The following is a 27942-nucleotide window of genomic DNA, read 5'->3' as shown; positions in this document are numbered from 1 at the left end:
AATCCTGTAAGGGCTGTCACCTTTGGGCAGATCCCTCCTCCATACTTCAGGTCCCTTCTGTAAATTAAGGAGCATTGCATTAAGTCAGTTATGAAGCGTGTTTCAATTCTTATGTCCTCTGGGGATTGGTGTTTTAGGAGCTGGTGACCTTCAAGGATGTGGCTGTGGACTTCAGTCCTGAGGAGTGGGATCTGTTGGACCAAATCAGAAAGAGCTGCACAAGGAGGTCGTGCTGGAGAATGCTGAGAACTTGCTCTCTTTGGTCCTTTGGGTAAGGAGCATTCCCTTGGAACTCTGGAACTGCCATCAACAGGAATGTCACCATCCCCTCCCTAGGGGGCAGAGTTTCAGACTTTTACTACTTCCTAGAAAGGCCTAAGGGCTGCCTCCTATCCTTAAGAGACAGGGTCCTCCTGCTGCCTGGTTCTTCTGTGAATGGTCTTTGCACTGTAGGAACCAGGCAGTTTTGTCTGCAAATCTTCTGAAAAGCAATCCTGCCACTTTTCACTGAGCTTGGGATAGGAGAAGGAACCCCTTCCTCTTGGGGGGAACCACTTTGTCGTTGCAATGTTCTTTTGAGTAAAATGGATAAATTTTTACCTCACTGCCCCTGGTGTGAACCATAAATCCCCAGCACAGCAAGTGGGTCTTTGTTCTTCCTTCATACACCCCCCAAAGACCTGTACACATACAGGGAGAGAAAGGGAAAGGAGGCAGTGTTTCTATACATTTTCTGGGATTCAGGCTGTGTGCTCAGAGCTTCCTTCATGCCCATTATAGCACTTGATGCCCCCCCCAAAAAAAAAAAAAAAAAACTTTGTTTTGAGCTCCATCTTTATCTCCATTTCACAGGTTTGGAGGCTGAAGCAAACAGATGAAATTACTTGCCCAGAGTCACATAGCCAGGATGTGTCTAAATCCAAATTTGCACTCGGGGTTTCCTGATTGCAGGCCCGGTGCTCCCTTCTCTGTGCTACCAGCTGCTTTTAATATCCAGAAAATGGAGGCTGTGGGATGTGGCCATCCTGCTGTGAAGGAGGCAGCAAAACCAGGATGTTCTGATTCCTGATTGCTTGCATGGCCTCCTTTCCCCTCTGCCTTGTTCTCTGGGCAATAAGTACCATCTTTGAATTGCCCTTGGAACCATGCAGTGAGCCTAGCATCCCTCCTATTCTAATGAGAACTGTCTCTCCAGGCTCACACCCACTATCTTCCCTTTGCCCAGGATGTCCAGTTCCCAGAGAAGATTTCTTCTCCCATGTGGAGAGAGGAAACCTGAGGAACTCCTGTCCTGGTGAGTGAGCTTCTTTCTTTTTTTTTTTATGATTATTTTTTAAATTTTATTTTATTTTATAATAACTTTTTATTGACAGAATCCATGCCAGGGTAATTTTTTTTACATTATCTCTTGCACTCGCTTCTGTTCCAATTTTTCCCCTCCCTCCCTCTACCCCCTCCCTTAGATGGCAAGTAGTCCTATATATGTTACATATGTTGCAGTATATCCTAGATACAATATATGTTTGTAGATATATGTTACATATGTTGCAGTAAATCCTAGATACAATATATGTTTGCAGAACCGAACAGTTCTCTTGTTGCACAGAGAGAATTGGATTCAGGAGGTAAAAATAACCCGGGAAGAAAAACAAAAAGGCAAATAGTTCACATTCATTTCCCAGTGTTCTTTCTTTGGATGTAGCTGCTTCTGTCCATCATTTATCAATTGAAACTGAGTTAGGTCTCTTTGTCAAAGAAATCCACTTCCATCAGAATACATCCTCATACAGTATCATTGTCGAAGTGTATAATGATCTCCTGGTTCTGCTCATTCCACTCAGCATCAGTTCATGTAAGTCTCTCCAAGTCTCTCTGTATTCATCCTTCTGGTCATTTCTTACAGAACAATAATATTCCATAACATTCATATACCACAATTTACCCAGCCATTCTCCAATTGATGGGCATCCATTCAATTTCTAGTGCTAGCCACTACAAACAGAGCTGCCACAAACATTTTGGCACATACAGGTCCCTTTCCCTTCTTTAGTATTTCTTTGGGTTATAAGCCCAGAAGTAACACTGCTGGATCAAAGGTTATCACAGTTTGATAACTTTTTGGGCATAATTCCAGATTGCTCTCCAGAATGGTTGGATTCATTCACAACTCCCTGGTGAGTGAGTTTCAAGCTGGAGTGCAGGCTTCTTCCCAGGAGGCTTCTTGATTTGATGGGGGTGGGGATGGGAAAACTGGCTTGGAATCCCTTTTCAGACTCTTGTGGTAGTGAGATCCTGAGCACCTCACTGAACCTCAGTCTGTTCTTCTGTAAAATGAGGCCTTTGGACTCCATGGCATTTCAGTTCTCTTTTAATGAAGATTTAATAATCCTAATGGAAGTCTTTCTTGGAAATTTTGGGATATCCAGCTATCTACAACCAAAGAAAGAGGTCTCAGGTTGTCTAATATGACTTTTCTTAGCTCTTTTTTAAGCCCAAAAGCATTTATTTTTACTTTTTGATATGTATTTAAACTAAAAATAAAATAGAAAAAAAAGGAAAATTTTTTTTAAAGTTTTATTTTCTGCAGAACATAAGGAAGGATTCAAAATATGTAATAATAAATTGCCATAAACTACAAATGAAAGATATTGTATTCAGAACCGTCCATGGCTTTTTCCTTTCCTGGAGTTTTTCTTTTGTTCTCTGCTCTCCACTTTCATCCTCTGCCAACTCTCCACATACAGGCTACAGTTAAGTACAGATATATAGGAAAAGCAACATCCTCTGAGGAAAGCTGGCCACAAGCTGGAATCCATCAGTTGGAAGCAGTTCCTGCTTCCTTCCCTCTCTCTCTCCCTTCTCTTTTCTCCCCTCTCTTCTTCCTTTCTGGCCTGTTTAGATATTTCTTTTCTTCTTTCCTTCCTGTTATGGGCCAGAACTCTGTACCTAAAAGAAGGATTCTTACAAGGTGCTAAGTCAGTGGAATTGCTAAGACAATGGTTATCTAGTTTAGCTTGGTGATTAATAGTTCTCTAGTTTAGTACATGTACTTAGGACTTAATATAGTTCTACAAGATTCACACCTATGACAGAGCATATAAGCTATAAAACAGAGCATATAAACTAGGTCAGAGTCAGACTCTGAGAAGACAAGAGGACTGGAGGCAGGAGCTGAAGCTCTTGGAGCCAAGGAGAGACATTCACTCCATCTCACAGCATCATGGTGGCCGGCCTCTCCTCCTTCGCTTCTACACTGAAGCCAAGACTCCAGAAGGCTTCCAAGAAAGCTCGCCGGAGCCCCAGGCAAGGAGACAAGATTTTGAAGGTGATAATAAAGATTTGGATTTTAACATGTGGCTGTTCTCCCGGTGATTAGTCAACTGAAAGGAAGGATGGTCTTCCTGAAAACCAACCAGAACCTTACACCTTCCTTCCCTCTGTTCACTTAGGATATTATATACCCTAACCTGTAGATGCTCTTAAAAGCATTTCCCCCCCTCTTTCTTCACCACTGAGCCATCCCTGGATAGATTTCTTTTATCTTTCCTTCCTTCCCTCCCTCCCTCCCTCCCTCCTTCCTTTCTTTTCTTCCTTTATTTCTTTTTTTCTTTTCATGAGGCAATTGGGTTTAAGTGATTTTTCCAGGGACACACAGCTTGGAAGTATTAAGTGTCTGAGGCCAGATTTAAACTCGGGTCCTCTTGACTTCAGGGCTGCTGCTCTATCCACTGCTCCACTAGCTGCCCTAATTCCTTTCTTTAGGAACAAACCTTAAACCCAAATCAGTCTGATTCTCATTGACCACCCATAGGTCCCTTGCTAAACCCCATTTGGTCTTTGTTTGGGTCCTGATTGACTCAGACTTAGTGTAAATCCCAATCATTTTTGCTTTGGTCAGAAACCCTGAGGTTCTTCCCAGAGTCACTCATTCATTCATTTTTATTTCTTGAGATTTTTTTGGCCTAGGTGAGACAGGAGATTCTTTCCCTCCATTGCTCTCCAGCCTTAATTACGATGGGGGCAGCCTCGTCACAGGAGACCTGTTGGAGACCTTACCTGAAGAAGGCCCAGGTCTCCCCTATGGGCATCCAGAGCCATCTCCAGGAATCCTGTTCTGTAACTGCCCAGTGGATGCAGATGGCTCTGTGGGGGAAAGTGAGGCTGGTGACCTTTGGAACCCTCCCTCACTCAACTCTAAGTCACTCACTTGTCATGGTGTGACCTCCTCCATGTCAATGTCCTCTCTTAGAAGAAAGAACTGATAAGAGTGGATCTGTCTCTGGTCTTGTGATTTTCTTTGTCTCCATCAGTTTGTGAATGGGAGTGGAGACCACTGCTGAATTCAACCACTTTCTGCCTTTTCCTTATTGACCAATTGGTTCTTATTGACCAATCTTTGGCTCATTCTTGGAGGATCATTGGTCTAATTTACATACCTGACAGCTGCCCTTAGGTTAGGGATAAGGGAGGGAAAGACTCCTGATTATTCCATAATAGGACCAGGAGCCCTAGGCCCTTGTTATCTTCACTAGTGACAACGATAACAGTTAACAAGCATATGGTGCCTAGAGTTTTATAGGTATTACGTCATGCTGACAACAACCTGGGAAGTGGGTACAATTATTACCTTCACTCTGTAGCAAAACTGAGGCAAAGAAACAGATTCCCAAGGGTTCAGAGTGAGGTGGTGCCTGAAATTGAATTTGAAAGAAAGGATTGGAAGCAAAATGGAGAACATCTGTCTAGTGCAGTGGATTGAGAAGCCTCAGTTTCCAGGTTTGAGTTCTAATCTCTGCTGTGGGGGGGGGGGGGTTGTATCAGGTTATTCAGACATGTAGAGCTCATAGCTTGGGGATGGATGGTGAACACAATGAGTCTTCAGCAAAACCGAATAGGAGATTTAGATAAGGAAGATACAGCAGAGGCATCAAGTTCAAATCTTTCATTTTACAGCTGAGGTAAATCGAGGTACGGAGAGGTTTTTTTCTGACTTTCAAAGAGGCCCACAGTTAATAAGAGTTAATGAAAAGTAAAAAGAAAGATCTTAAGCTTCATTATAAGGCAGCACTCAAAGTGGGGCCTCAGGGCAGGCAGGACCTCGGATCCTATGAGGGGCTGCCTCAAGTCAGAACAACTGAACCTCTAACCAAAACCTAGGCAGGACGGAGGACACCTGGGGCCTTGCAGCTGAGGTTTGTACTTTGGCAAGGGGAACGCAGCAGTAACTCTGGCGAGGGAGACCTGAACATTTGCGAAATCACTGGGAGTCTGCCAAGGAGTTAGCGGGACAGAGGTCTTCCAACAGCCAGGCTAGGGAGGGAAGACTAAACCAGGAAGCTCTGACCATGTGGTGAGATAAGGAGGCTGAGGGTCAGAGGCCAGAGCAGCCAGCACGACTTGATGGGGAGGGGGGAAGGGGTGAGGGTGGAGGTTGGGGATGGAGGCTGGCTCAGACCTACCTGGGACTTGCACCTGCAGAGCTAGCTCCCAGAAATCTCACATCCAGGGATGGAGGCCGAGAGATCTGAAGGAAAGCTCAGAGGTCATAGATCCAGGGAAGGAGGCAGGGAGGTCGCAGCTCCGGGGAAGGAGGCAGAGAAATCTCAGCTCCGGGGAAGGAGGCAGAGACCTCAGCTGACAGAGAAGGAGGCCGAGCGATCTCGGCTACACTGAAGGAAATCCGACCTCAGCTTAAGGTAGAGTCTCCACCAGTGGGAGAGACCAGCCGGGGGCAAGTTTCCAGAACAGTTGAAGTGCAACTTCTCCGAAGTCAAGAGCACACGGGGAGCAACAGGGACAAGCCGAGCCCCTACTGCACGTTGTAAGGCTCCAGGTAACTGGGGGATCTGAGCAATGGGCTGTCGGAAGGACAAACGGACCCGGGGGCTGAATTCTACGCTGGAAACTGCCCTAAAGCAACTGGTGTAGTCGAACTGGGCGCTTTTCTACGTCCTTTGATTGGAGGATGCGCTCCTGGGCAAACCTAGCCCCGGTGGGGTGGGGAAGAAGGCGGTCCTGGGACGTCCCTAGAATTGTTCCTCTGGCCAATTGTAGGTTAAGCTGGAGAGGGACGGGGTGGGGAGAAGCCTAGAAAGGCTTCCTCCGGCCTCTAACGGGGACCCCCTTCTGGGGGCGGGGGCTGCGTCCTTCAGTCTCTCTCACGCTTTCGAGAAAACGTCATGGACTTTGACACTGACGCCGAAATTAAAATTGGGGCTTCTGTCTAACCTCTGCAAGGGAGGCAGGGAGAGGAGTCTCAGCCCCCACCGGGCGGGGCCTCCTGCTCCGCAAAGTCCGGTTTCCTCCCACCACGCCCAGGACCAGCACCTCAGGCCCCGCCCACTGCCCCCCAAGCCCTGCCTCCATCACGTGGGACGCCTTGGCCCCTGCAATGGCCGCTTCTCTCCCTGCCTCCTCCCCCTGGCCTCCGGACTCCACCCCAAGGCTCCGGTTCCACCTGGGCCACACCCACCGGCTGGTCATCTCCCGGCGCCCCGCCTCGAGGCTGGGGCCTCTGGTCACGGAGCCGGGTCCGGCCGGGAGGAGGCAGTCTGCAGATTTCCAGGAGAGCCAGCGATTCGCAGCAAAAAGGAGTCCAGTATCGTGGGGGACGTGAAGCCGCGGACTCCCACTGCGCTCTCGGAGGCGTCTCCGCGCACAGGCCGACAGCTTCTGTCCTAAGACTGGCGAGGAGCCGGGCGGGCCCTTCCCGGCGGATCCGGAGCGGGGAGCGCCGTGCGGAGGTCCAAGCAGAAGCCGCGTCCTGAAGCCCCAAACCGTAAGACTTCCTCCCCCGCCTCGGAGCTCCTCGGTCCCAGGCGCAGGAGTGCCCTCCTTTGCCTCAGTTGGCAGTTAGTCCCGGCTGCCTGCCGCCGAGCCAGCATTAAGCGAGGCGGGAGGTGTCCCCAGGTCCGGGAGGTGTCCACACGTCCGGTCCCGACTTCTGAGAAGTGGCAACAGACGTAGGCTTTGAGCGAGCTCAGCTACTAATATCGGAAGTCTTCGCTTTGTCTGTGCCGGTCGGTTTCACAGAGTCCGGTCCCGGATCCGGTGGGTTTGCTTAGCACATTTCTCCCAGTCTAAATTAGCAGCCAGCACGACCTGATGGGGAGGGGGGAAGGGGTGAGGGTGGAGGTTGGGGGTGGAGGCTGGCTCAGACCTACCTGGGACTTGCACCTGCAGAGCTAGCTCCCAGAAATCTCACATCCAGGGAAGGAGGCAGGGAGGTCGCAGCTCCGGGGAAGGAGACAGGGAGGTCGCAGCTCCGGGGAAGGAGACAGGGAGGTCGCAGCTCCAGGAAAGGAGGCAGACAAGTCTCAGCTCCGGGGAAGGAGACAGGGAGGTCGCAGCTCCAGGAAAGGAGGCAGACAAGTCTCAGCTCCGGGGAAGGAGGCCGAGCGATCTCGGCTACACAGAAGGAAATCCGACCTCAGCTTAAGGTAGAGTCTCCACCTGTGGGAGAGACCAGCCGGGGGCAAGTTTCCAGAACAGTTGAAGTGCAATTTCTCGGAAGCCAAGAGCACACGGGGAGCAACAGGGACAAGCCGAGCCCCTACTGCACATTGTAAGGCTCCAGGTAACAGGGGGATCTGAGCAATGGGCTGTCGGAAGGACAAACGGAGCCGGGGGCGGAATTCCGAGAAGGGCTTCTAGGCTGGAAACCGCCTTAAAGCAGCCGGTGTAGTGGAACTGGGCACTTTTCTACGTCCTTTGATTGGAGGATGCGCTCCTGGGCAAACCTAGCCCCGGTGGGGTGGGGAAGAAGGCGGTCCTGGGACGTCCCTGGAATTGTTCCTCTGGCCAATTGTAGGTTAAGTTGGAGAAGGACGGGGAGGGGAGAAGCCTAGAAAGGCTTCCTCCGGCCTCTAACCGGGACCCCCTTCTGGGGGCGGGGGCTGCGTCCTTCAGTCTCTCTCACGCTTTCGAGAAAACTTCATGGACTTTGACACTGACGCCGAAATTAAAACTGGGGCTTCTGTCTAACCCCTGCAAGGGAGGCAGGGAGAGGAGTCTCAGCCCCCACCGGGCGGGGCCTCCTTCTCCCCGAAGCCCCGTTTCCTCCCATCACGCCCAGGACCAGCACCTCAGGCCCCGCCCACTGCTCCCCAAGCCCTGCCTCCATCACGTGGGACGCCTTGGCCCCTGCAATGGCCGCTTCTCTCCCTCCCTCCTCCCCCTGGCCTCCGGACTCCACCCCAAGGCTCCGGTTCCACCTGGGCCACACCCACCGGCTGGTCATCTCCCGGCGCCCCCCCGCGAGGCTGGGGCCTCTGGTCGCGGAGCCGGGTCCGGTCGGGAGGAGGCAGTCTGCAGATTTCCAGGAAAGCCAGCGATTCGCAGCAAAAAGGAGTCCAGTTTCGTGGGGGACGTGAAGCCGCGGACTCCCACTGCGCTCTCGGAGGCGTCTCCGCGCACAGGCCGACAGCTTCTGTCTTGTGACAGGCGAGGAGCCGGGCGGGCCCTTCCCGGCGGATCCGGAGCGGGGAGCGCCGTGCGGAGGCCCGAGCAGAAGCCGCGTCCTGAAGCCCCAAACCGTAAGACTTCCTCCCCCGCCTCGGAGCTCCTCGGTCCCAGGCGCAGGAGTGCCCTCCTTCCTTTACCTCAGTTGGCAGTTAGTCCCGGCTGCCTGCCGCCGAGCCAGCATTAAGCGAGGCGGGAGGTGTCCCCACGTCCGGGAGGTGTCCACACGTCCGGTCCCGACTTCTGAGAAGTGGCAACAGACGTAGGCTTTGAGCGAGCCCAGCTACTAATATCGGAAGTCTTCGCTTTGTCTGTCCGGTCGGTTTCACAGAGTGCGGTCCCGGATCCGGTGGGTTTGCTTAGAACATTTCTCCCAGTCTAAATTAGCATGGGTCCGTTTAAAGCCCCATGTTTTCTCCCAGGAAGGTCATCGCGCAGCTGGACCCACTTAGGGTAGATCAGGCCTTGAGGTTTGACACTAAGGGGCCATGTTTAGGAGCTGGAAAAATAGAAACTGAATGTGGCCGCATCCGAACTATTCTGGTGTACTCTCTGAATGCAATCCGTCTACAGGGTCAGATGGAAAAAGGACAGAGGGGTTAAAAAAATCCAATATAATTAGAAGATAACTGAGTTAGTGTGATTTGACTGGCACTTTTGCTTCATATTTTAAAGGGTACTGTTGTTGATGGTTATTATGCTTCTAATTATTCTCTTTAAGGGATTTGGGCAAAACATAAAATGTTGCAAAAACGGAAAAAAGATTTCTGGAGGAATGCATGATCACGCTCCTGAAAATGAGCTCTTCTTTTCTTGATTTAATTATGAATTAAACTGTAGAAAATGTAGTTACGATGTTAAAAAAGAAAACTCATACCTTTAATTGGGTAGATTTTGTTTAAAATGATTAATAATTTTTACCAAGTAATGAATTCTTGTCCCAAAAGCTTAAGTCTTTATACTAGTCAAATACAAAGTGTGTAGACCAGCAACTCTTACCCAAATTAAAATCGGAGACTCTTCCGGTAAAAAGCAAAAAAGGATTTTTTTTTCAATCTGGGGAGAGAGGACAACTCCCAACTGCCAAGGTGTCAGTAGAGGAGTGCAAAGATCAAAGACTGGATTACATAGATCCCCATCCCCTTTCCCCCAAGGGGGAAATCTGGGCAAGGTTGTGTGTGGTCCCCACAGTTTTGCTTCCCCTATTCCTACAGGTGAGGCAGAATTGGAATTTCCCTCCAATTCTGTGATGAGAAGAGTGAGCAAACAGACAGACTTGGGCTACACCGATCTATGAAACAGATATTCTACAGGGAGACACAGACACAGACAAAATGACATGAAAGAGGACTGGCCCATCTTTGTCAAAAGCTACCCTGTAGCACTTCTGCCTTCTCTGGCAGACCAGGTGAGAGACCCCAAAAGTTTGGGGGCCTACACTGGTGTTGCCAGTTGTCTCAAAAGAGTTTACAGGCTTGAACCCATCTCCTGGCCAAGGGGGGAAGCTTTGTTGCAATAATATCACCGTTACAAAGCCAGGTGAAACTCCAAGGGAATTCTACAGAGAAATAGAAGGAAGGAGATACAGTGATCCAACTTTCAACCACAGATAAAGCTAATTCTACGGCCTAAAGTTAGGGCTAGGGCTAGATTTAGGATTTCTAGACTTATTGTTAGAAAAATTAGAAGCACAATAATAATATAAAGAAAATTTTTGATTTAAAACATGAAGAAAAGTTGCCAGTGAAACGACATCAATGCATTTCTGAATTGTCTTCCATAGAAAAATCACTTGATCCTTCTGACCATTTGACCCTCTGCACATACTGCATTCAGAGTAGAATGGAGTCATTCTGATCCAGTTATGACAAGTGTTTATTCCTACAGCTCCTAATCATATCACTTCAGTGTCAATTTTAGTGATCTCCCAGTAGAGGCTCAAACATCCCTATTGTTATAATGGGAGAACAAGTGTGTATTTAAGTGAGCCCTCATTCTAATTGAGACCAGGAGAAAATCCAAAGGAATCAAGATTAACAATTGAAGTTAAGTAGAATTCCCATTTTCCCAAGGTCCAGTTGCTGTTAGCACCTCAAATATAAGACCCACTATTTTCTGTTTGGCTGCTGTCCAGGATTTATCTAGCCACTCTTTTTGCTCCGGAGCACAAGGAATAAGGAGTGAGCCCCAGAGCTGTGAGTGAGATCCTGCTCCTGTGTGTGATTGAAGGAGACAGCCCTTCTTGGGTAGGCTCAGGGCCTGGGTAAAATGGGAACTCTTGGGACCAGGAGAAATTTCCAAGAATGAACTGGCTGGACAGTGGAACTATTGGAAATTAAATCTCTCTGCCTTGTGCAAGCCACTTCTGTAGGAGCAGGTCCCGCTACCTCTGGGTATGTTTATCCCCACACCTCTCTGTCTACCACTGAGCTTTTACTAGTTGCCTTTCTCTTTGCCAATGGGTAAAATGTTCTTCTCTAAAATGTAATCTTCTCTGGGAGCAGGTTTCTTGGGGGTTTCTGGGAGCAGCCTTAGTTTCAGCTCAGATGATAATCACCTCAAATGCAGCCAGGAATTAAAGTCCAAATCTTTATTTTATCTTTCAAGTCTTGCCTCCTTCCTTGGGCCTGGTTAACTTGCTTAGAGGCCTATCTCTCTCCTTGGTTCGGAGAGCTCTTGCTGCTAGTTCTTTGCCTCTCCAGCTTCAGCCTCCAGCCAGCACAAAGGTGGAAAATGGAATGAATCTTTCTCTGCCTCTGAGAGTGGACTTGTCCTCTCTGACTTGTGAATCTCCTGCACTGAATCCTGGTTGAGGCTCCTAGCTCATATATGTTCTCTTAAAGGTGTGAATCTTGTAGAATTATAGTAAGTACTAAGTACATTAGTGAACTAGAGAACTGTTAAGTACTATGCTAAATTAGATAACTGACTTAGCACCTTGTAAGAATCCTAAAAAATGGGGTTAGGGTGGGTCACCTGACCTTCACCTCCACAAAGAACATGTGCTCTACCAGACTCTGCTGTTAAACAACTGCTCAACAGCCACTTCATCCCTGTTTTTTGCACCCCAAAACATGAATGTCGGGGGTTACTGTCCCCGGATTTATCACCGATTCACATTTTCTCAATTTCAGACCTTGCCCATAAGGACCCAGGAGTCCTGCCTTATTGCTGAATCCTGATTAGAAATATGGTGCTTCTGCCTTCCGACTTAGGCCCCTGAAAGATTCAAGAGTTCTGCCTGCCCTGAGGACCCACTCTGGACATGGGCCCCCAAAACTCCTACCTGGCTCTGCCTCTCTCCCCCCATCCTCCAGGCTCTTGGGCTACTGCCCTATCAGACCCTCACCCTGGCTTGCTATGTCCAGGCTCCCTTTAGAGTCACCAAGCCTAAACTCTACCAGAAGGTCCCAGCGATTTCCCCAGCTCCTAGGTACCTCAGGACAGAGTCATGCTGCTTTCTCAGTCTCTGTCCCCCCGGAGTTTTCTGTCACTGACTGATCTTCCTGTCAGGAGCTGATTCAGAATATCTTTCTCCCAAACCTTACCTGTGTTCTCCATGCCCACCCCCCCTTCTTTTAGAGCACTCAGACCTCCCCTTTCTCCTCCTTATACCAAGGGGTTGGATCCCAGACTTCCCCACCTTCCCCTGGTGCCTCCTTCTAGAGCCACCCTTCCATCCACAGCATTTATTAGCCTCCCTTCTCTCTGGATCAAGCTGTCAATCTGTGGTAGCTCAGGGAAAAGGGGTGGCAGAGTACCAATGGGAAGCAGATCTCTGACAGGTCTCAGCCAGTGGGATCCCAAAGGCTTCTCTGCCTCCTGGGTCTCTGTTACTGGATGAGAGAGGGGAGTAATGTTCCTGTTCAGATCATTTTCACTTCTAGGCCTGCCCCTCCCTGCTGCCCACAGTGTTCTCTTGATTCTGCTCATTTCACTCTTGATTTTCAGTATTTTTTGTCTCACTAAGACCACTGAGCTCACTTCTCACAGCCCAGAGACTCCACCACAACCGAACACCAAGACCTTGGTCAGGGATTTCCTGATTGATGGGCATCCCTGCAATTTCATTTCTTTTTTAATTTTTAAAAAATCCTCATTTTTAAAGTGGCAAAGAGCCACTTTCACCATCCCATCCAAACAATTGAATGTCCTGATGCAGCCTGGGGAAGTTGTGATGAAGTGCAAGAATCGGGGTGGGGAATCCCCTCTGATCAGAGGCACAGGTCCAATGTGAAGAATTCACAAACCCGATGGCAAAAAGGGATTTAATGGCACTTGAGAAGCCAACTTGTGAGGAAGACCTTCTTAGAGGCAAAGGTCCTGTCCGGGAAATAACAAAGGTTAACTCTGAGAAGAGAATATCTTCACAGAGGGCAGGAGTCCTGGAGGCAGCTTTGCCAAGACAGTTTCCTTGGCAAAGGATGATCCTGTTTCAGACTTCTTCAGAGATTTTGGGCTCAGAATTGCCTCTCATTAGTGGACTGAGGCTTGGACTTCCATTGAATGAGATTCCTTCAATACAATGGTCCCAGGCCTAGATTTCCAGTTGTAAAGAGATTGGCTCATTTTGGGAGTTGAGCTACTGGGAGGGGCTCAATTCAATAGAGGCCACATCTCTGGCCAGATCTCCCACTGCATGAGACCACTTACTGCCCTGAAGGGTGGGTCTCTGTCAGAGGGGTTTCAGGGTTCACCACCATCATTTCCATATTGTTTTTACTCCCCATTTTTTTTCTCAAGCCCCCTTTTACCCTATCCCTGTGAGTATCTTCTCCCCACTCCCAATACTAATCCAGCTTAAACTCCCTTCCCCATCCCCATCCCTGCTTTTCTCACCTCTATATATTCAGAAGGCTTCTACCTCCTTCCCAAAGTATACATTGTTTCCTGGGAAATTCAGAGAGGAAGGTTACAGTGTTACCAGCTCTCCATCTCTCCTCAACCTGCTTTCTCAGCATTAGTTGTTACACTTGCCCATTGTTTATAAATGTTTCCTTTTTCCCTTTCCCACCCCTGTCTACACAATTCAGAACCAACCTTTGAAACTACCTACAGTTCTACTGATAACATTTTCATATAGATGAGTAAATATTTGGCCTTAATGAGGCCTTGGAATTAGTGCTTAATGTTTTCCTTTTTTTCTGGATCTTTTATATTAAATTTTCCATTGAGTCCTGGTCTTTTTCTTACAAATACCTGAAAGTTTTTCGTGTATAAAATGTCTATTTTTTCCCCTCATTCCATATTCTATTCCAGATTTCTGGGTAAATTATTCTGAATGGAACTCCAGTTCTTTGTTCTTTGAAATTTATTGTAACCAAATCGATGGTCTTTTAGAGTAGTAACTACTGGGTTTTATGAAATCCTGACTATTTCCATGGTATTGCAGTCTGTCTTATTTCCTTGTTGGATTGCAATATTTTCTGCTTAACCTGGGAATTTTGAAACTTTGCGAGGATATTCTTGTAAGTTTTCCTCCTTTGATCTCTTTCAGTTGGTGAACATTAGATTGTTTTCCTTTCGACTTCTATCCTCTTGTTTTAGAAATTAAGGGCAATTTTCTTTTGTAATTTCTTATGTTATATCCAGAATGAATATGAAATCAATTAACATGAAAATCATATTGGCATCATTATGTAAAGGCTTCTAGAAAGTTTTCATTTTTCTGAACCTAAGAAATTTCTTTTGATAATATTTTATTCTAGAAAAGGACCACTTATAAAAGGGAGATGTCTTGATTTGTATTTGAATGGGATGTAAGGGAGGCAGTGCTCTGCCACATCCAGTGGCAAGATAAAAGTCCTCAATACTTCTTCCAACAAAACATGAGGTGATGGAAGCCTGGGGGAGGAGGACCTCATGGGAAATAAGATGGGCAGCCTGGTGGGTAAGTGACCAGGTGAAATATGAGTCCTAGGATGAAATTTGGAAGTCTGGGAAAAGTCTAGGACTGGAGAACAGCCATTCCAGTGATGATGGGCAGCACTCCGAATCATCCAGTGATGATAGGGGAGGCAGGCAGCATATCGAATTCATCACCCTGGATGATTTTGGGAGTGAGGTCCCACCCTCCAGGCTTCAGGGGCTAGGCTGCTTGGGGCTCTTAAGCCTCAGAGGCTTTCCTGGAATAGATTAATGGGAAGCAGGAAGGCTTGGAACTGAGATCTCTGGGCATTCTCTTGGATCTGCCATTTTCTACTTACTGCAAAACTTCCCTACTGGGTAGGACCCAGGTAGGTGTGAGCCAGGGCTCCTAACAGATCCTGACTTCTGCTGGCTGCCCTTGCATAAGCGTTCACACTTTTTATTTGCTTTGATGGCCAGTGACCTCCCCATCTGTCAGAACAATTTCCTTCCAGGTCTAGCTAGTTAATGAATTCTTGGCCCCTACCTCTTTTTCAGATTCCCAAACACTTCACAAATATCCAGTGTTGCCCTCTTCTTCAAGCTTACCATTGGGTTATATATGCCCAAAGGTAGACTTTCTCCATAGTGACCCAGGAGTCCCACTTTAAGCCTCCTCATCTGGTGTATTATTATCTGCCTCCAGGTCCTACTTAGTGAATTGATTGTGAGCCTTCAGACATGGTTTATTATGAGGTTCCGCAGACTCTGCCTTTGTGCCCCCTGGAACCTTCTTTGGTTGCAGGAACTAAAGGTGTTTCCTGGCCCAACTTCTCTGGACCCGCACATCTTGGGCTCCTTCCCAGAGGCATGTGGCTCACTGTTTCCACATTCCCTCTCAGGATTCTAAGCCTAAAATCTATCCAAGAGTCTTAGGAACCTTCCCCCATCTTCTTTTTAGATTTCAGGGTTGTCATCCCGTTTTCCCTGATTCAGCTACCCATGTAAATCATTTCTGGACACTTAAATTTATTACTTCACCCAGGCTTCTGAGTTCCCTTCCCCCTCTGTCACCACAGGTCCTGGGAGCTGAATACCATACTTGATTGTCTCCCAGCTTTAGGCTTCTTCTGTTCTTTTCCGGGGGGCTCCATCTTAGAGCCCTTAGTATTCTACTGGATCCTTCACTCAGATTGTTGTCTGGATAATATGGCTGTTGGGGAGAAGGGATGCTGGGAGGACCAAGTATCACTGGCAGGGAGATTTCTGACTCAGGGCACATTGAAGTTCTAAACACTCTTGTGTGGGGAAAAGGTGAAGAACTTACAGATTAAAACATGTTGATCAGGGACTGTTAGCTAAAGCCTCAGTTTAGGAAGCATGTGATTTTCGATAAGGTCTGGACTATATTCTATTGTTCAAAGAAAGACATTGGTGAGAAAGCTGTACATCTACTGCATTCTACTGACCAAATAGGGGAATAGATTGATGTGACCAATCACAACATATAGAGGGCGGGATTTGGGGGTTCTTTGTCTGAAATGTATAAAAGTTGTGAACATTTTCGAGGGAGTAGCTCTGTCCTGCTGTGAATTCGGCTCACAGACCAGAATGGGGTCCGCTTCTCGAGATTCTAATAAGTAATTCTATTTTCTATGAGTGATTTCTGTAGTAGTCACTTTGGGTAGTTCTCTTTTTGTCCCAAACACTCTCATGCCATCTGGGGCCCCAAATCCCTCCTGCCTCTTGGGTCTATAGGAAGATGGGGGAGAGGAAGGGAGTCACAGTCATCTTATTCCCTGTCCCTTCTGTCTATGTAAACTCCTGCCTGCTCCTATGGCCAATAACCCTGGGGAATTTTTCCTCCCTGACTTGTTTTTGACCGGGTAAAAGAGGTCATTGTTGGCTTTAATCCTTTCCAGGCTTTATTCCCTCTATGGATGTTGCCTCCTTCAGACTGAGAGCATAGCTTAAGGTCATGGTCTCCACTGCTTCCAGGGCCATCTCCATCATTCTGATCTATATCTGGCCACTGGAACCAGGTGGCTCTGGAGGAGGTAATGAGGTTGGGGCTTTGCACCTCACCACCCTCTCCTCCTCTGTCCCAATTTAATTAACTGACTTCCCAATCTTCCTTCTCCTTCCCAAAGTCTGGGTCCTTTTAGAGAACAAAGGCTAAAGAAGCCAGTAGAAACTCAGTTCTTAACTAGAGTTACAAGTATTATCTTATGTAGGTAAAGAAGGGACCCTGAAACTCCAAAAATCCTTGAAGGAGAAAATCTCCTTCAACTCTGCCTCAGTGAGGGACCCCAGCTGAGGGAAACAAGACAAACCATTTCAATCTGTTATTTAGGTGGGATAGGTTCAATTAAAGAAACTCTATGCAAATTCCAGGTCAATCTGAAACCCAGCTTGTAGATGAGCCAACTTGGGACTCCACCCCCTACCCCCCACCAGGTTTGACCTGTTCTACTCCAACTGTCCCAGCCCCCAGCAAGACACTCAATATAGTAGCTTCCATCAACTAAGGTCTTTTGCAGATGGACCTTGGTAGATCTTTTGCTACTAGGACCTCCTGTCCACTGAGAACTGCATTCTCGCAGTACAAAACTCCATTTTCCATAGATCTACCACTATAGACGTCTGGGTAAACTGATTTCTAACAATAAACTTTCATTTTGCAACTAATAATTTGGAAATAAGTGAATTCTTTCACTTCTAAAACCTGCGGCTGATTTAAAGGGGATTCATAACAACTCTCTTACATTCACTAATCTAGACTCTTTAATTTAGCTTTTTCTTTTTCTTTTCTCTTTCCTTTTTTATGCTACTCTTGAGTCTTTTATTTGAAAATTTGGAGTCTCTGTTCTGCTCTGACCTTTTCATCAAGAATGTTTGAAATTCTCTTTTTCATTGAATGTTTTCCTTTTTGAAAGATGTTTAATTTTGTTGGGTATTTTTTGTCATTTTTTGGCTGTAAGCCATGCTTCTTTACCTTCTGGAATATCATATTATAATCCTGACTGTGCCTAAACAATATTTCACTTGGTTCTAGCTGCTTCCAAATTTTTTTCTTGACCCGTGAGTTCAACAATTTGGCTATAATGTTCCTAGCAGTTTTCATTTTGTTATCTCTTTCAGGAGTGATCAGTGGATTCTTTCCATGTCTGTTTTATTTATATTAGCTTCCAAATTTTTAACGAATTGTTTTCTTTAGTGTACCTTCTTTTTCATGTGGCCAATTCTTTTAAAGGAGTTGTTTTCTTTAGTGGATTTTTGTTCTTTTCTTAAATCAAACTGGTGACTCTTTTTCTTTTTTCATGATTTTCTAGTTCTACTCTCATTTCTTTTCCCAATTTTTATTCTAGCAATTTCACATTGGAGTCATTTTGATCTTGTATTGTTGTGAGTTTGTATTTTGACCTTCCCTTTGACTAAAATACTTTTCTATTATACGAGATTTTTTTTTTTTATTTTGTTGTGTTTTTTTCTCATTTCCCAGACTTGGTAACTCTCCTGGAACCACACCCTGTATAATTTCCTGTAGGCTAGCTCCCTGTCTAGGAAAAGAAGGGAATGACATCTGTTCAGTTATTATCATCTCCTTTCCCTTCCCGCCAGTAGTCTGCAGAGGACCAAGGCCTGGCCCAAGTCAGGAGCCTGGAGCCAGCAGGAATGGCCCCTGAGAGCTGCAGAGCCCCACCCCAGGTGAGTGTATTCTGCTACAGATGTGGGTAAGATCAGCCCAAGAGGCCATTTTCCCAGATCTGGAGGATGGTCTGTGAGGCTGGCCATCTCTCTTAACTGTGGATCCTTTACAAAAATGGGCAGGAAAGTGACTGGAGTAATAACAACACTGCCCTCCTCTCTGCTAGGTTTTGGACTGATCACTGTCCCTTTGGCATCTTCAGCCCAGTTGTTGCCCCCACATGTTTGTTTAAATTTTCCTTCAATGTAAGTCACTGACAAGGATGACCATGTAACTCATTAGTGTTTATCTTGTAGGTATCTTGTCTTTGCTTTGGTCCAGAACCATCTCCCCATTGTACACCCACACCCACACCCACACACACACACACACAGCTTCTAGCCACTCTCTGTGTCCTGTGGCCATGCTCCTTCTTATACCCATCGACTTTCCCAGAAACCCTTGACCCTAAGTATTGTCTGAGCAGAACCCTGGAAGCTTCCCTAGCTCTTGTCCTCTCCCTGGCTGGGAGCAACAGAAATTCTCCTCCTGCTGCTTCTCAGCTCCAGCTGCCTCAGGCTACACAGATCTTCCCAAATCTCTCTGAATCTCTTCTCTTTGCCATTTTTTACTATTATTATTATAATTTTTTCCCCGAGATATTTGTGGTGAAGTGACTTTGCCCAAGGTGACACAGCTTGAAACTCAGGGCCAATGTTCTAGGCACTGCATCATCTAATGGCCCTATTATGATTTATTTTAACCCTAAATACAAAATAAGAGAAGTAAAAAAATTTCAGGCAACCAGCAGAACATAACGGCAGATTTGATATAAAACAAACCTACATAATAAATGCTACCCATGGTTTAAGACCTGTCCAGTGTTTCTTGACTTCCTAGTAGGTTTTCTGCTGTTCCATTTTATTTTCTTTATCTCCTGAAACCCCTCCATGCTCCCAAAGCTGCAATTAGGCACTTCTAGAATCACTCCTTCATACTCAGCTCATACTTTAACTTTCTCTCCCTTTACCATTGCTTGTGTCAAAGCAACAGGCATTTAGAAAGGGAAGAGGCTCTGTGGGAATGTAGAGGAGATGCACAAAGGAAAAATCAGTCCCTGCTCTCAAGAAGGTTCCATTCTAACATGGAAGACAACATGTCGGCATCTCTGTCCACAACTACTCTGTACAGTGTAGGTGGAAGGTCTTTGCATGATTGTACTTGCAAGTTTCTCATACAGGATGTGACCTTTGGGTAAATCCCTTCTCTCTGCTTCAGTTTGCTTTTGTAAAGTGATGACTATTGGGCCAGATACATTATGATGTGTGTGATTCTTAAATTTGGAACATAAAATCTTACAAAAATGAATGTTTAAAACTATCTGTATGTGCCTTTGGAAAAATAAAATATTATTGGAAGTAAAGGATAATGTTTTCATCTGGGTAAGACTTAATTTCTGGCTTTTGGAAAATTTACAGGATCTTTTTTTCTCCTTAGTGGTCATGGAAATGTTTTAGCCTTACAATACACAACACTTACTAGCTTCATGCAAACATTTAATGGCATTTTCTTAACATAGCACTGTCTGATTTCACCTCCAAAAATCCTCATCTCTCTCTCATAAAACCCATAACTTTTCTGTTTCCACAGGTAGTACCATTTCCTATTTTTTAGGAAATTTCTCAATTTTATTCCAAATGAAAATGTAAAGTGTGTTTCTCTAAATTCCACTGGTCTTTGGGGGACTTTCGTTTCACTGCTGGCTCTGAATCTTGTAAGGGCTGTCCCCTTTGGGCAGATCCCTCCTTTATGTTTCAGGTCTGTTCTGTACATTGAGGAGCATTGGATTAGGTCAGTTAGGAAGCATGTTTCAACTCTTATGTCCTCTGGGTTTTGGTGTTTTAGGAGCTGGTGACCTTCAAGGATGTGGCTGTGGACTTCAGCCCTGAGGAGTGGGGTCTGTTGGACCCGGATCAGAAAGAGCTGCACAAGGAGGTCATGCTGGAGAATGCCATGAACTTGCTCTCCCTAGGTAAGGAGTGCTTCCCTTGGAACTCTGGAACTGTCATCAATAGGAGGGTCATCATCCCCTCCCTAGGGTGCAGAGTTTCAGGCTTTTACCAGTTCTCAGAAAGGCCCAAGGGCTGCCTCATGTCCCCAAGAGACAGGGTCCTCCTGCTGCCTGCCCTTCTATGAGTGGTCTTTACATTGTAGGATGAGAAGCTGGCAGTTTTGCCTGCAAACCTTCTGAAAACTGGTCCTGCCCCTTTTCACTGAGCATCGGATAGGAGAAGGAACTCCCTTCTTCTTTGGGGGAAGCTTTGTCATTGCAATGTGCTTTTGGGTAAAAAAGATAAATTTTTATCTCACTGACTCTGGTGTAACCCATAAATCCCCAACACAGCAAGTGTTCTTCCTTCCTACATCCCCCAAAAGCCTGTAAAGGTACAGGGAAGGAGGAGCTCTTGCCATACATTTGCTGGGATCCAGGCCTTGTGCCCAGAGCTTCCTTCATGCACATTATCACACTTGATCCCCACCAAAACCCTTTGTTTTGGGCACCATCTTTATCCCCATTTCACAGGTCTGGAGGCTGAAGCAAACAGATGAAATTACTTGCCCAGAGTCATGTAGCCAGAATGTGTCGTAAGCCAAATTTGCACTCGGGACTTCCTGACTGCAGGCCCGGTGCTCTCTTCTCTGTGCTACCAGCTGTCTGTAATGCTGCTCTGAAGAAGGCAGCAAAAATCAGGATCTTCTGCTTACAGATTACCTGCATGCCCTCCTTTCCCTCTACCCTCTTCCCCTGGCAATAAGCATCTTGAAAACCATCTTTGAGTTTCCTTGGAACCACCCTGTGGACCTTCCTCCCTTTCCCCGCGCCCTGTTCCAATTAGGAATGAATGACAAGTTTCAAGACTCACATCCACTATCTTTCCCCTCCCCAGGACTTCCAGTTCCCAGAGAAGATTTCTTCTCCCATGTGGAGAGAGGAGGCCTAAAGAACTCCTGTCCTGGTGAGTGAGTTGCAAGCTGGGGTGCAGGATGCTGTCCCAGAGGCTTCACGCTTGGAATCCTTTTTCAGACTCTTGTGGTAGTGAGATCCTGAGCACCTCAATGAACCTCTGAACCTCAGTCTCTTCATCTATAAAATGAGAGGATTGGACTCCATGGCTTTCAGGTTCCTTCTAAGGAAGGATCAATGATCCTATTGGAAGTCTTTGTTGGAAATTTTGTGATGTCCAACTATCTACAACCAAAGAAAGAGGGCTCAGACTAATATATCTTTTCTTAGGCCTTCCTTAATCCAAAAAACATTTATTTTTACGTTTTTGATATTTATTTAAAACTAAAAACAAAATGGAAAAAGACAGAAAAGAACAATTTTACAGAATGTTTTATGTTCATCAGAACATAAGGGAGGATTCATATGTAATAATAAATTTCCATAAACCATGAATGAAAGATATTGTATTCAGAACCTTCTATGACTTTTTGCTTCCTTGTAGGTTTTCTTTCATTCTCTGCTGTTCACGGTTTCCTCAATTTCCCCCTCTCCCTTTCATCCTCTTCCAGCTCCCCCTACACAGGATACAGTTAAGCACAGATATATAGGAAAAGCAACAACCTCTGAGGAAAGTTGGCCATAAACTGGACTAGATCAGTTGGAAGACTCCCTTCCTCCCTCCTCCCTCCCCCCTCTCTCTCTCCTCTCTCTTCTTCCTTTCTTGCCTGTTTCACTATTTCTTTTCTTCTTTCCTTCCTTCCCTCTATCCACCTAGGATATCATATACCCTTACCTACAGATGCTCTTAAAAGCATTTTCCCCCCTCTTTCTTCACCATTGAACCAACCCTGAATAGATTTCTTTTATCTTTCCTTCCTCTCCTCCTTCCCTCCTTCCTTCCTTTCTTTTCTGTCTTTCTTTCTTTTTCTTCCTTTCTTTTTTTCTTTTTCATGAGGCAGTTGGGGTTAAGTGATTTTTTTCCAGGGACACACAGCTAGGAAGTATTAAGTGTCTGAGGCCAGATTTGAACTCAGGTCCTCTTCACTTCAGGGTTGGTGCTCTATCCACTGCTCCATCTAACTGTTCCAGTCTCTTTTTTAAGGAACAAACCTTCAAACAAAATCATTCTGATTCTCATTTGTCATTTGCTAACTCCCATTTGGTCTTTGTTTGGGTCCTCACTGACTTAGATTAAGTGTAAATCGCAGTCATTTCTGGTTTGGGCAGAAACCCTGAGCTTCTTCCCAGACTCACTCATTCATTCATTTTTATTTATTGAGACTTTTTTAGCCTAGGTGTGAGAGGAGATTCTTTGCCTCCATTGCTCTCTAGTGTTAATCACTGGATGGGGCAGCCTCAGTCACAGGAGACCTGTTGGAGACCTTACCTTAAGAAGGCCCAGGTCTCCCCCTGCAATCAGAGCCATCTGCACTAATCCTGATTTAGAACTGGCCACAGGACACAGATGTCTCTTTGGGGGAAAGTGCAGCCATCACTCACTTAAATCCAAGTCACTCACATGTCATGGCGTGACCTCCCTTATGTCATTGTCCTCTCTTAGAACAAAGTACTGACAAGAGTGAACCTGACTCTGCCTTCTTGATTTTCTCTGTCTCCATTTATCAGTTTGTGAATGGGAGTGGAGACCACCATCTTACTCAGAAAGAACTCAAACCTAATTCATCCACTTTCTGGCTTTTCCTGGTTCTTATTGACCAATCTTTTCCTCATTCTTGGAGCATCATTGGTCTAATTTACATACCTGACAGCTTCCCTTAGGTTAGGGATATGGGAGGGAAAGACTTCTGGTTATTCCATAACAGCACCAGGAGCCCCAGGCCCTTGTGATCTTCACTAGTGACAATGATAGCAGTTAATGAGCATATGGTGCCTGCTGTGTGCCAAGAGGTTTTTTTTTTCCAATTAACTTTTTTTCCCCATAACTTTTTATTTACAAGTTATATGTATGGGTAATTTTACAACATTGACAATTGCCAAACCTTTTGTTCCATTTTTTCCCCTCCTTCCTCCTTCCCCCTTCCCTAGATAGCAGGATGACCAGTAGATGTTAAATATATTAGAGTATAAATCAGATACACAATAAGTATACATGACCGAACTGTTATTTTGCTGTACAAAAAGAATTGGACTGTGAAATATTGTACAAGGAAATCCAAAATGCAGACAGGCAAAAATATAGGGATTGGGAATTCAGTGTAATGGTTCTTAGTCATCTCCCAGTGTTCTTTCGCTGGGCGTAGCTGGTTCAGTTTATCACTGCTTCATTGGAACTGATTTGATTCATCTCATTGCTAAAGATGGCCAGATCCATCAAAATTGATCAACATATAGTATTGTTGTTGAATTATATAAGGATCTCCTGGCCCTGCTCATTTCATTCAACATCAGTTCATGTAAGTCTCTCCAGTCCTTTCTGAAATCATCCTGTTGGTCATTTCTTACCAAACAATAATATTCCATAATATTCATATGCCACAATTTATTCAGCCATGCTCCAATTGATGGGCATCTACTCAGTTTCCAGTTTCTGGCCACACAAAGAGGGCTGCCACAAACATTCGTGCACATACAGATCTCTTTCCCTTCTTTATGAGCTCTTTGGGGTATAAGCCCAGTAGAAACACTGCTGGATCAAAGGGTATGCATAATTTGATAACTTTTTGAGCATAGTTCCAAATTGCTCTCTAGAATGGTTGGATGTATTCACAATTCCACTAACAATGTATTAGTGTTGGAATCTTTACAAACTGCTAACTCATTAGAGTTGATAGATTATTGATCTGCTCTTACAAAAAGATGTTTCTTCCAAAGTTATTTTAAAGAAGAACAAGAATCACCAACATAATAGTGTCCCTGTTTTCCCACATCCCCTCCAACATTCCGCATTATCTTTCCCTGTCGTTCTAGCCAGTCTGACAGGTGTGTAGTGGTATCTCAGAGTTGTCTTAATTTGCATTTCTCTGATTAATAATGACGTGGAGCATCTTTTCATATGGCTAGAAATAGTTTCAATTTCTTCATCTGTGAATTCTCTGTTCATATCCTTTGACCATTTATCAATTGGAGAATGTGCCAAGAGTTTTATCGGTATTATCTCATTTGATGCTGACAACAATCTGGGATGTGGGTACAATTATTACCTTCACTCTACAGCAAAACTGAGGCAAAGAAGCACATTCCCACAGATGCAGAGCTAGTTGGTGCCTGAGATTCAATTTGAAAGAAAGGATTGGAAGTAAAATGGAGAACATCTGTCTAGTGCAGTGGATTGAGAAGCCTCAGTTTCCAGTTTCAAGTTCTAATCTCTGCTGCAGAGATTTGGATCAGGTTATTCAGCCATTCAGAGCTCATAGCCTGGTTTCTAGATTATGAGAATCTTCCCCTTGCCTTTGTCTCAGCTTTGTTGTGGGCGTCCAATAACATTTTACTGTGTGTGAACCTCTGTGTTAATTGAATCACTTTATTGGTGTGAGCTAATAGCATTTAAAAATGATTGATTCTGTCTATTTCAGGTTGAAAACATTTTGCCTGGAGAAATTAAAAGTCAATGATTTTATTATCAGCCACCTCTATAGGGTATGTTTATACATGTGTGTGTTTGTTTCTTTTAGATGCAGAGACACGGTTTGGTATGAAGGAGATGAGTGCAAATCTGGAAATGATCTCATGGAATGACTTTTTTCAATATCGTGAATACAGGGCTGTTTTTGCCAACCACAGAAGAAAACACATTGGAGAGGAAGGTTGTGAATGGAATAGACACAAAAAAGCTTTAAGAAAGAGTTCTAGTGTTGCTGAAGATAAGAATACACATTGTGAAGAGAAACCACTTGAGTGTCATAGATGTGATGAAGCTTTTCTTTTACTCTCTTCCCTTGCCAAGTACCAGAAAATCCATGATGGAGAGAAACCTTATGAATGTAAGAAACATGGAAAGACTTTGAGAGGGCAATCTATGCTTGCTAAACCTGAGAGAATTCACCCAGAAAAACAATCTTATATATGTAATCAATGTGGAAAGGATTTCCAATATTATTCCAAATTGGCTCAACATCAGAGAATCCACACAGGAGAGAAACCTTATGAATGTAATCAATGTGGAAAGACTTTCACATTTCTCTCTAGTCTTACTTCCCATCAGAGAATCCACAGTGGAGAGAAGCCTTATAAATGTAGTGAATGTGGAAAGACTTTCATAGATGGCTCTAGGCTTGCTAAACATCAGAGTGTCCACATTGGAGAAAAGCCTTATGAATGTAATCAATGTGGAAAGACTTTCACATCTCATTCTAGTCTTACTTCCCATCAGAGAATCCACAGTGGAGAGAAGCCTTATAAATGTAGTGAATGTGGAAAGGCTTTCATAAATGGCTCCAGTCTTACTTCCCATCAGAGAATCCACAGTGGAGAGAAGCCTTATGAATGTAATGAATGTGGAAAGACTTTCACATATCGCTCCACTCTTACTAAACATCAGAGAATCCACACTGGAGAAAAGCCTTATGAATGTAATGAATGTGGAAAGACTTTCACACAGTGTTCCAGTCTTGCTGTCCATTGGAGAATCCACACTGGAGAGAAGCCTTATGAATGTAACGAATGTGGAAAGACTTTCACATCTCACTCTAGTCTTACTGTCCATCAGAGGATCCACACTGGAGAGAAGCCTTATGAATGTAGTGAATGTGGAAAGGCTTTTGCAAAGCGCTCCTATCTTGATGCACATCAGAGAATGCACAATGGAGAGAAGCCTTATGAATGTAACAAATGTGGAAAGACTTTCACATCTCACTCTAGTCTTACTGTCCATCAGAGAATCCACACTGGAGAGAAGCCTTATGAATGTAGTGAATGTGGTAAGGCTTTCATAAGTAGCTCCAGGCTTACTTCCCATCAGAGAATCCACACTGGAGAAAAGCCTTATAAATGTAGTGAATGTGGAAAGGCTTTCATAGATGGCCCTAGCCTTGCGAAACATCACAGTGTCCACACCGGAGAGAAGCCTTATGAATGTAATGAATGTAAAAAGACTTTCACATCTCACTCTAGTCTTACTTCCCATCAGAGAATCCACACTGGAGAAAAGCCTTATAAATGTAGTGAATGTGGAAAGGATTTCATTAATGGCTCCAGTCTTATTTCCCATCAGAGAATCCACAGTGGAGAGAAGCCTTATAAATGTAATGAATGTGGAAAGGCTTTCAAACACACAAACAGTCTCACAGAACATCAGAGAATCCACACTGGAGAGAAGCCTTATGAATGTAATGAATGTGGAAAGACTTTCATAAGTAGCTCCATCCTTGGTAAACATCAGAGAATCCATACTGGAGAAAAGCCTTATAAATGTAATGAATGTGGAAAGGCTTTCACACAATATTCCAGTCTTGCTGTCCATTGGAGAATCCACACTGGAGAGAAGCCTTATGAATGTAATGAATGTGGAAAGACTTTTACACGGCACCACAGTCTTGGTAAACATGAAAAAATCCACATTGGACAGAAATCTCATGAATGTGGAAACTTTCAGGCAGAGTTCAAATCTTGCTTAATAACAGAGAGTGCATATTAGAGAAAAACTTTTGAGTGTCTGGATCATGGTAAAGTTTTTAATATAGATTATTCTGAGACTAGACTAGACATGGGAGATCCCATACTAGACATAAAACTTCATTCACACAATCCATGTGGAAAAACATTCAGGCTCATTTCATTACTTTCTCGATCAATAATGATTAAGAAATTTTATCTGATTTTAAATTGTTTTTATTACTTAATTTTCCTCTTCATTCTCTTGTTTATTCCCAAATTCTTTGGCTTTCCATCTGTGTGATAAGTAATGTGTTCCATGTTCCAATTTTCTTTTAAAATAGCTCCATTTTTAATTAGTTTGTTAAATTGTGAGTTCTCATGAGAGGACAAGCTACAGGGAAAACCTGAGCCAGTGTAAATCTTCTGCCTAAAAAGGGACAAAATGGGACAATAAGGTCTAAGTATTGGTGACATGGACATATTTTTTCTGGCCAGGGAATATAAAAACAATTTCCTCACTCATCATTATTGTGCATGTTCAAAAATTTGGACTTTCTCGGAATTCAGCAAAAGACTATGGGTCATGCTTTGTTTCTCCTCACAAGTCAAATTAACACTAGGAAAACATCTAGGAGCACTGGTAGCTAAAAGCTGTAAAGGTACAATCTTATATATATTTACAATATGTAAGTTATATCTTTTTCCTCCCAAACTATCAGTATCATTTACAACTATCAAGGTCAAGTTATCATACCAAGTGACATGTTTAACCATAGGAGGGGTAAGGCACATAAGTCCAATGCAATCTTTTTTCCATCCTGTAGGCAACTGTGATCGACATTGCCAGGAGAGAGATCAATATCCTAACCCCCTTCTCCTAACCCAAGAGATCTTGCTTTCATCTTCCCATCGTTTCTTTTTTTGAGGTTTCCGTGCATCCTCAGGGCCCTCGTCTTCTTGGCTAGTGTGTTGACAAATGCAGATGTTTCTCTCTAGGACCAACACTAGTTCTGCCTTTTCTGGAAGAATGCAAGCATAACTTCAACTCTACATTAGTAATATGGCTGGATCCATCCAGTAACCCATTATTGGATATTTCCACATGCAGCAAAAAAAAAAAAAAATCATCCTTGAATGTTCACTCCTTATGTTCATATCTGAATAAATGTCTTTTTTTATTATTATAGCTTTTTATTTACAAGTTATATGCATGGGTAATTTTACAGCATTGACAGTTGCCAAACCTTTTGTTCCAATTTTTCTCCTCCACCCCCTCCCCTCCCTCCAATGGCAGGTTGACCAATACATGCTAAGTATGTTAAAACATATATGTCCTAACGGTTATTTTGCTGTACAAAAAGAATCGGAGTTTGAAATAGTTTACTAT

General features: G+C 44.6%; 2 protein-coding genes and 1 long non-coding RNA gene across 12 annotated transcripts in view; 1 reads left to right on the top strand and 2 right to left on the bottom strand.

The window, feature by feature from the left end:
* Nucleotides 1-5555, bottom strand: part of LOC127556926 (uncharacterized) — a 36907-nt gene extending 31352 nt beyond the window's left edge. Inside the window, exons 1-4 of one of the 2 annotated variants that reach the window (XR_007952560.1) lie at nt 5460-5555; nt 4628-4691; nt 4057-4143; nt 21-3287 (exon numbers count right to left, since the gene is read on the bottom strand). This is a non-coding gene — a long non-coding RNA (uncharacterized LOC127556926). The other variant, XR_007952559.1, reaches the window with a different exon arrangement.
* LOC127556916 (uncharacterized) overlaps nt 1-8688 on the bottom strand; it is a 55734-nt gene extending 47046 nt beyond the window's left edge. Inside the window, exon 1 of the mRNA XM_051990435.1 lies at nt 8601-8688. Within this exon, the coding sequence (XP_051846395.1) occupies nt 8601-8644 (44 nt within the window). The 5' untranslated portion in view covers nt 8645-8688. The remainder of the gene's footprint in view (nt 1-8600) is intronic.
* Nucleotides 1-27736, top strand: part of LOC127556878 (zinc finger protein 420-like) — a 75075-nt gene extending 47339 nt beyond the window's left edge. For 2 of the 9 annotated variants that reach the window (XM_051990370.1, XM_051990373.1), the window contains 3 exons: nt 19901-20027; nt 20944-21012; nt 24635-27736. In XM_051990370.1, the coding sequence (XP_051846330.1) occupies nt 19901-20027; nt 20944-21012; nt 24635-26595 (2157 nt within the window). In that variant the 3' untranslated portion in view covers nt 26596-27736. Of the gene's footprint in view, nt 1-5504; nt 5572-6556; nt 6779-7255; nt 8535-8717; nt 8810-17809; nt 18016-19900; nt 20028-20943; nt 21013-24634 lie in introns of those variants that run through there. The other 7 variants (XM_051990367.1, XM_051990374.1, XM_051990368.1 and 4 more) reach the window with 7 other exon arrangements.
* The last annotated feature ends 206 nt before the right edge of the window (nt 27737-27942 follow it).

Source organism: Antechinus flavipes, chromosome 3 (assembly GCF_016432865.1).
Source record: "Antechinus flavipes isolate AdamAnt ecotype Samford, QLD, Australia chromosome 3, AdamAnt_v2, whole genome shotgun sequence".
Classification (NCBI taxonomy): Eukaryota; Metazoa; Chordata; class Mammalia; order Dasyuromorphia; family Dasyuridae; genus Antechinus; species Antechinus flavipes.
The sequence above is the reverse complement of the archived record's forward strand: the minus strand, read 5'-3'. Positions and strand labels throughout refer to the sequence as shown.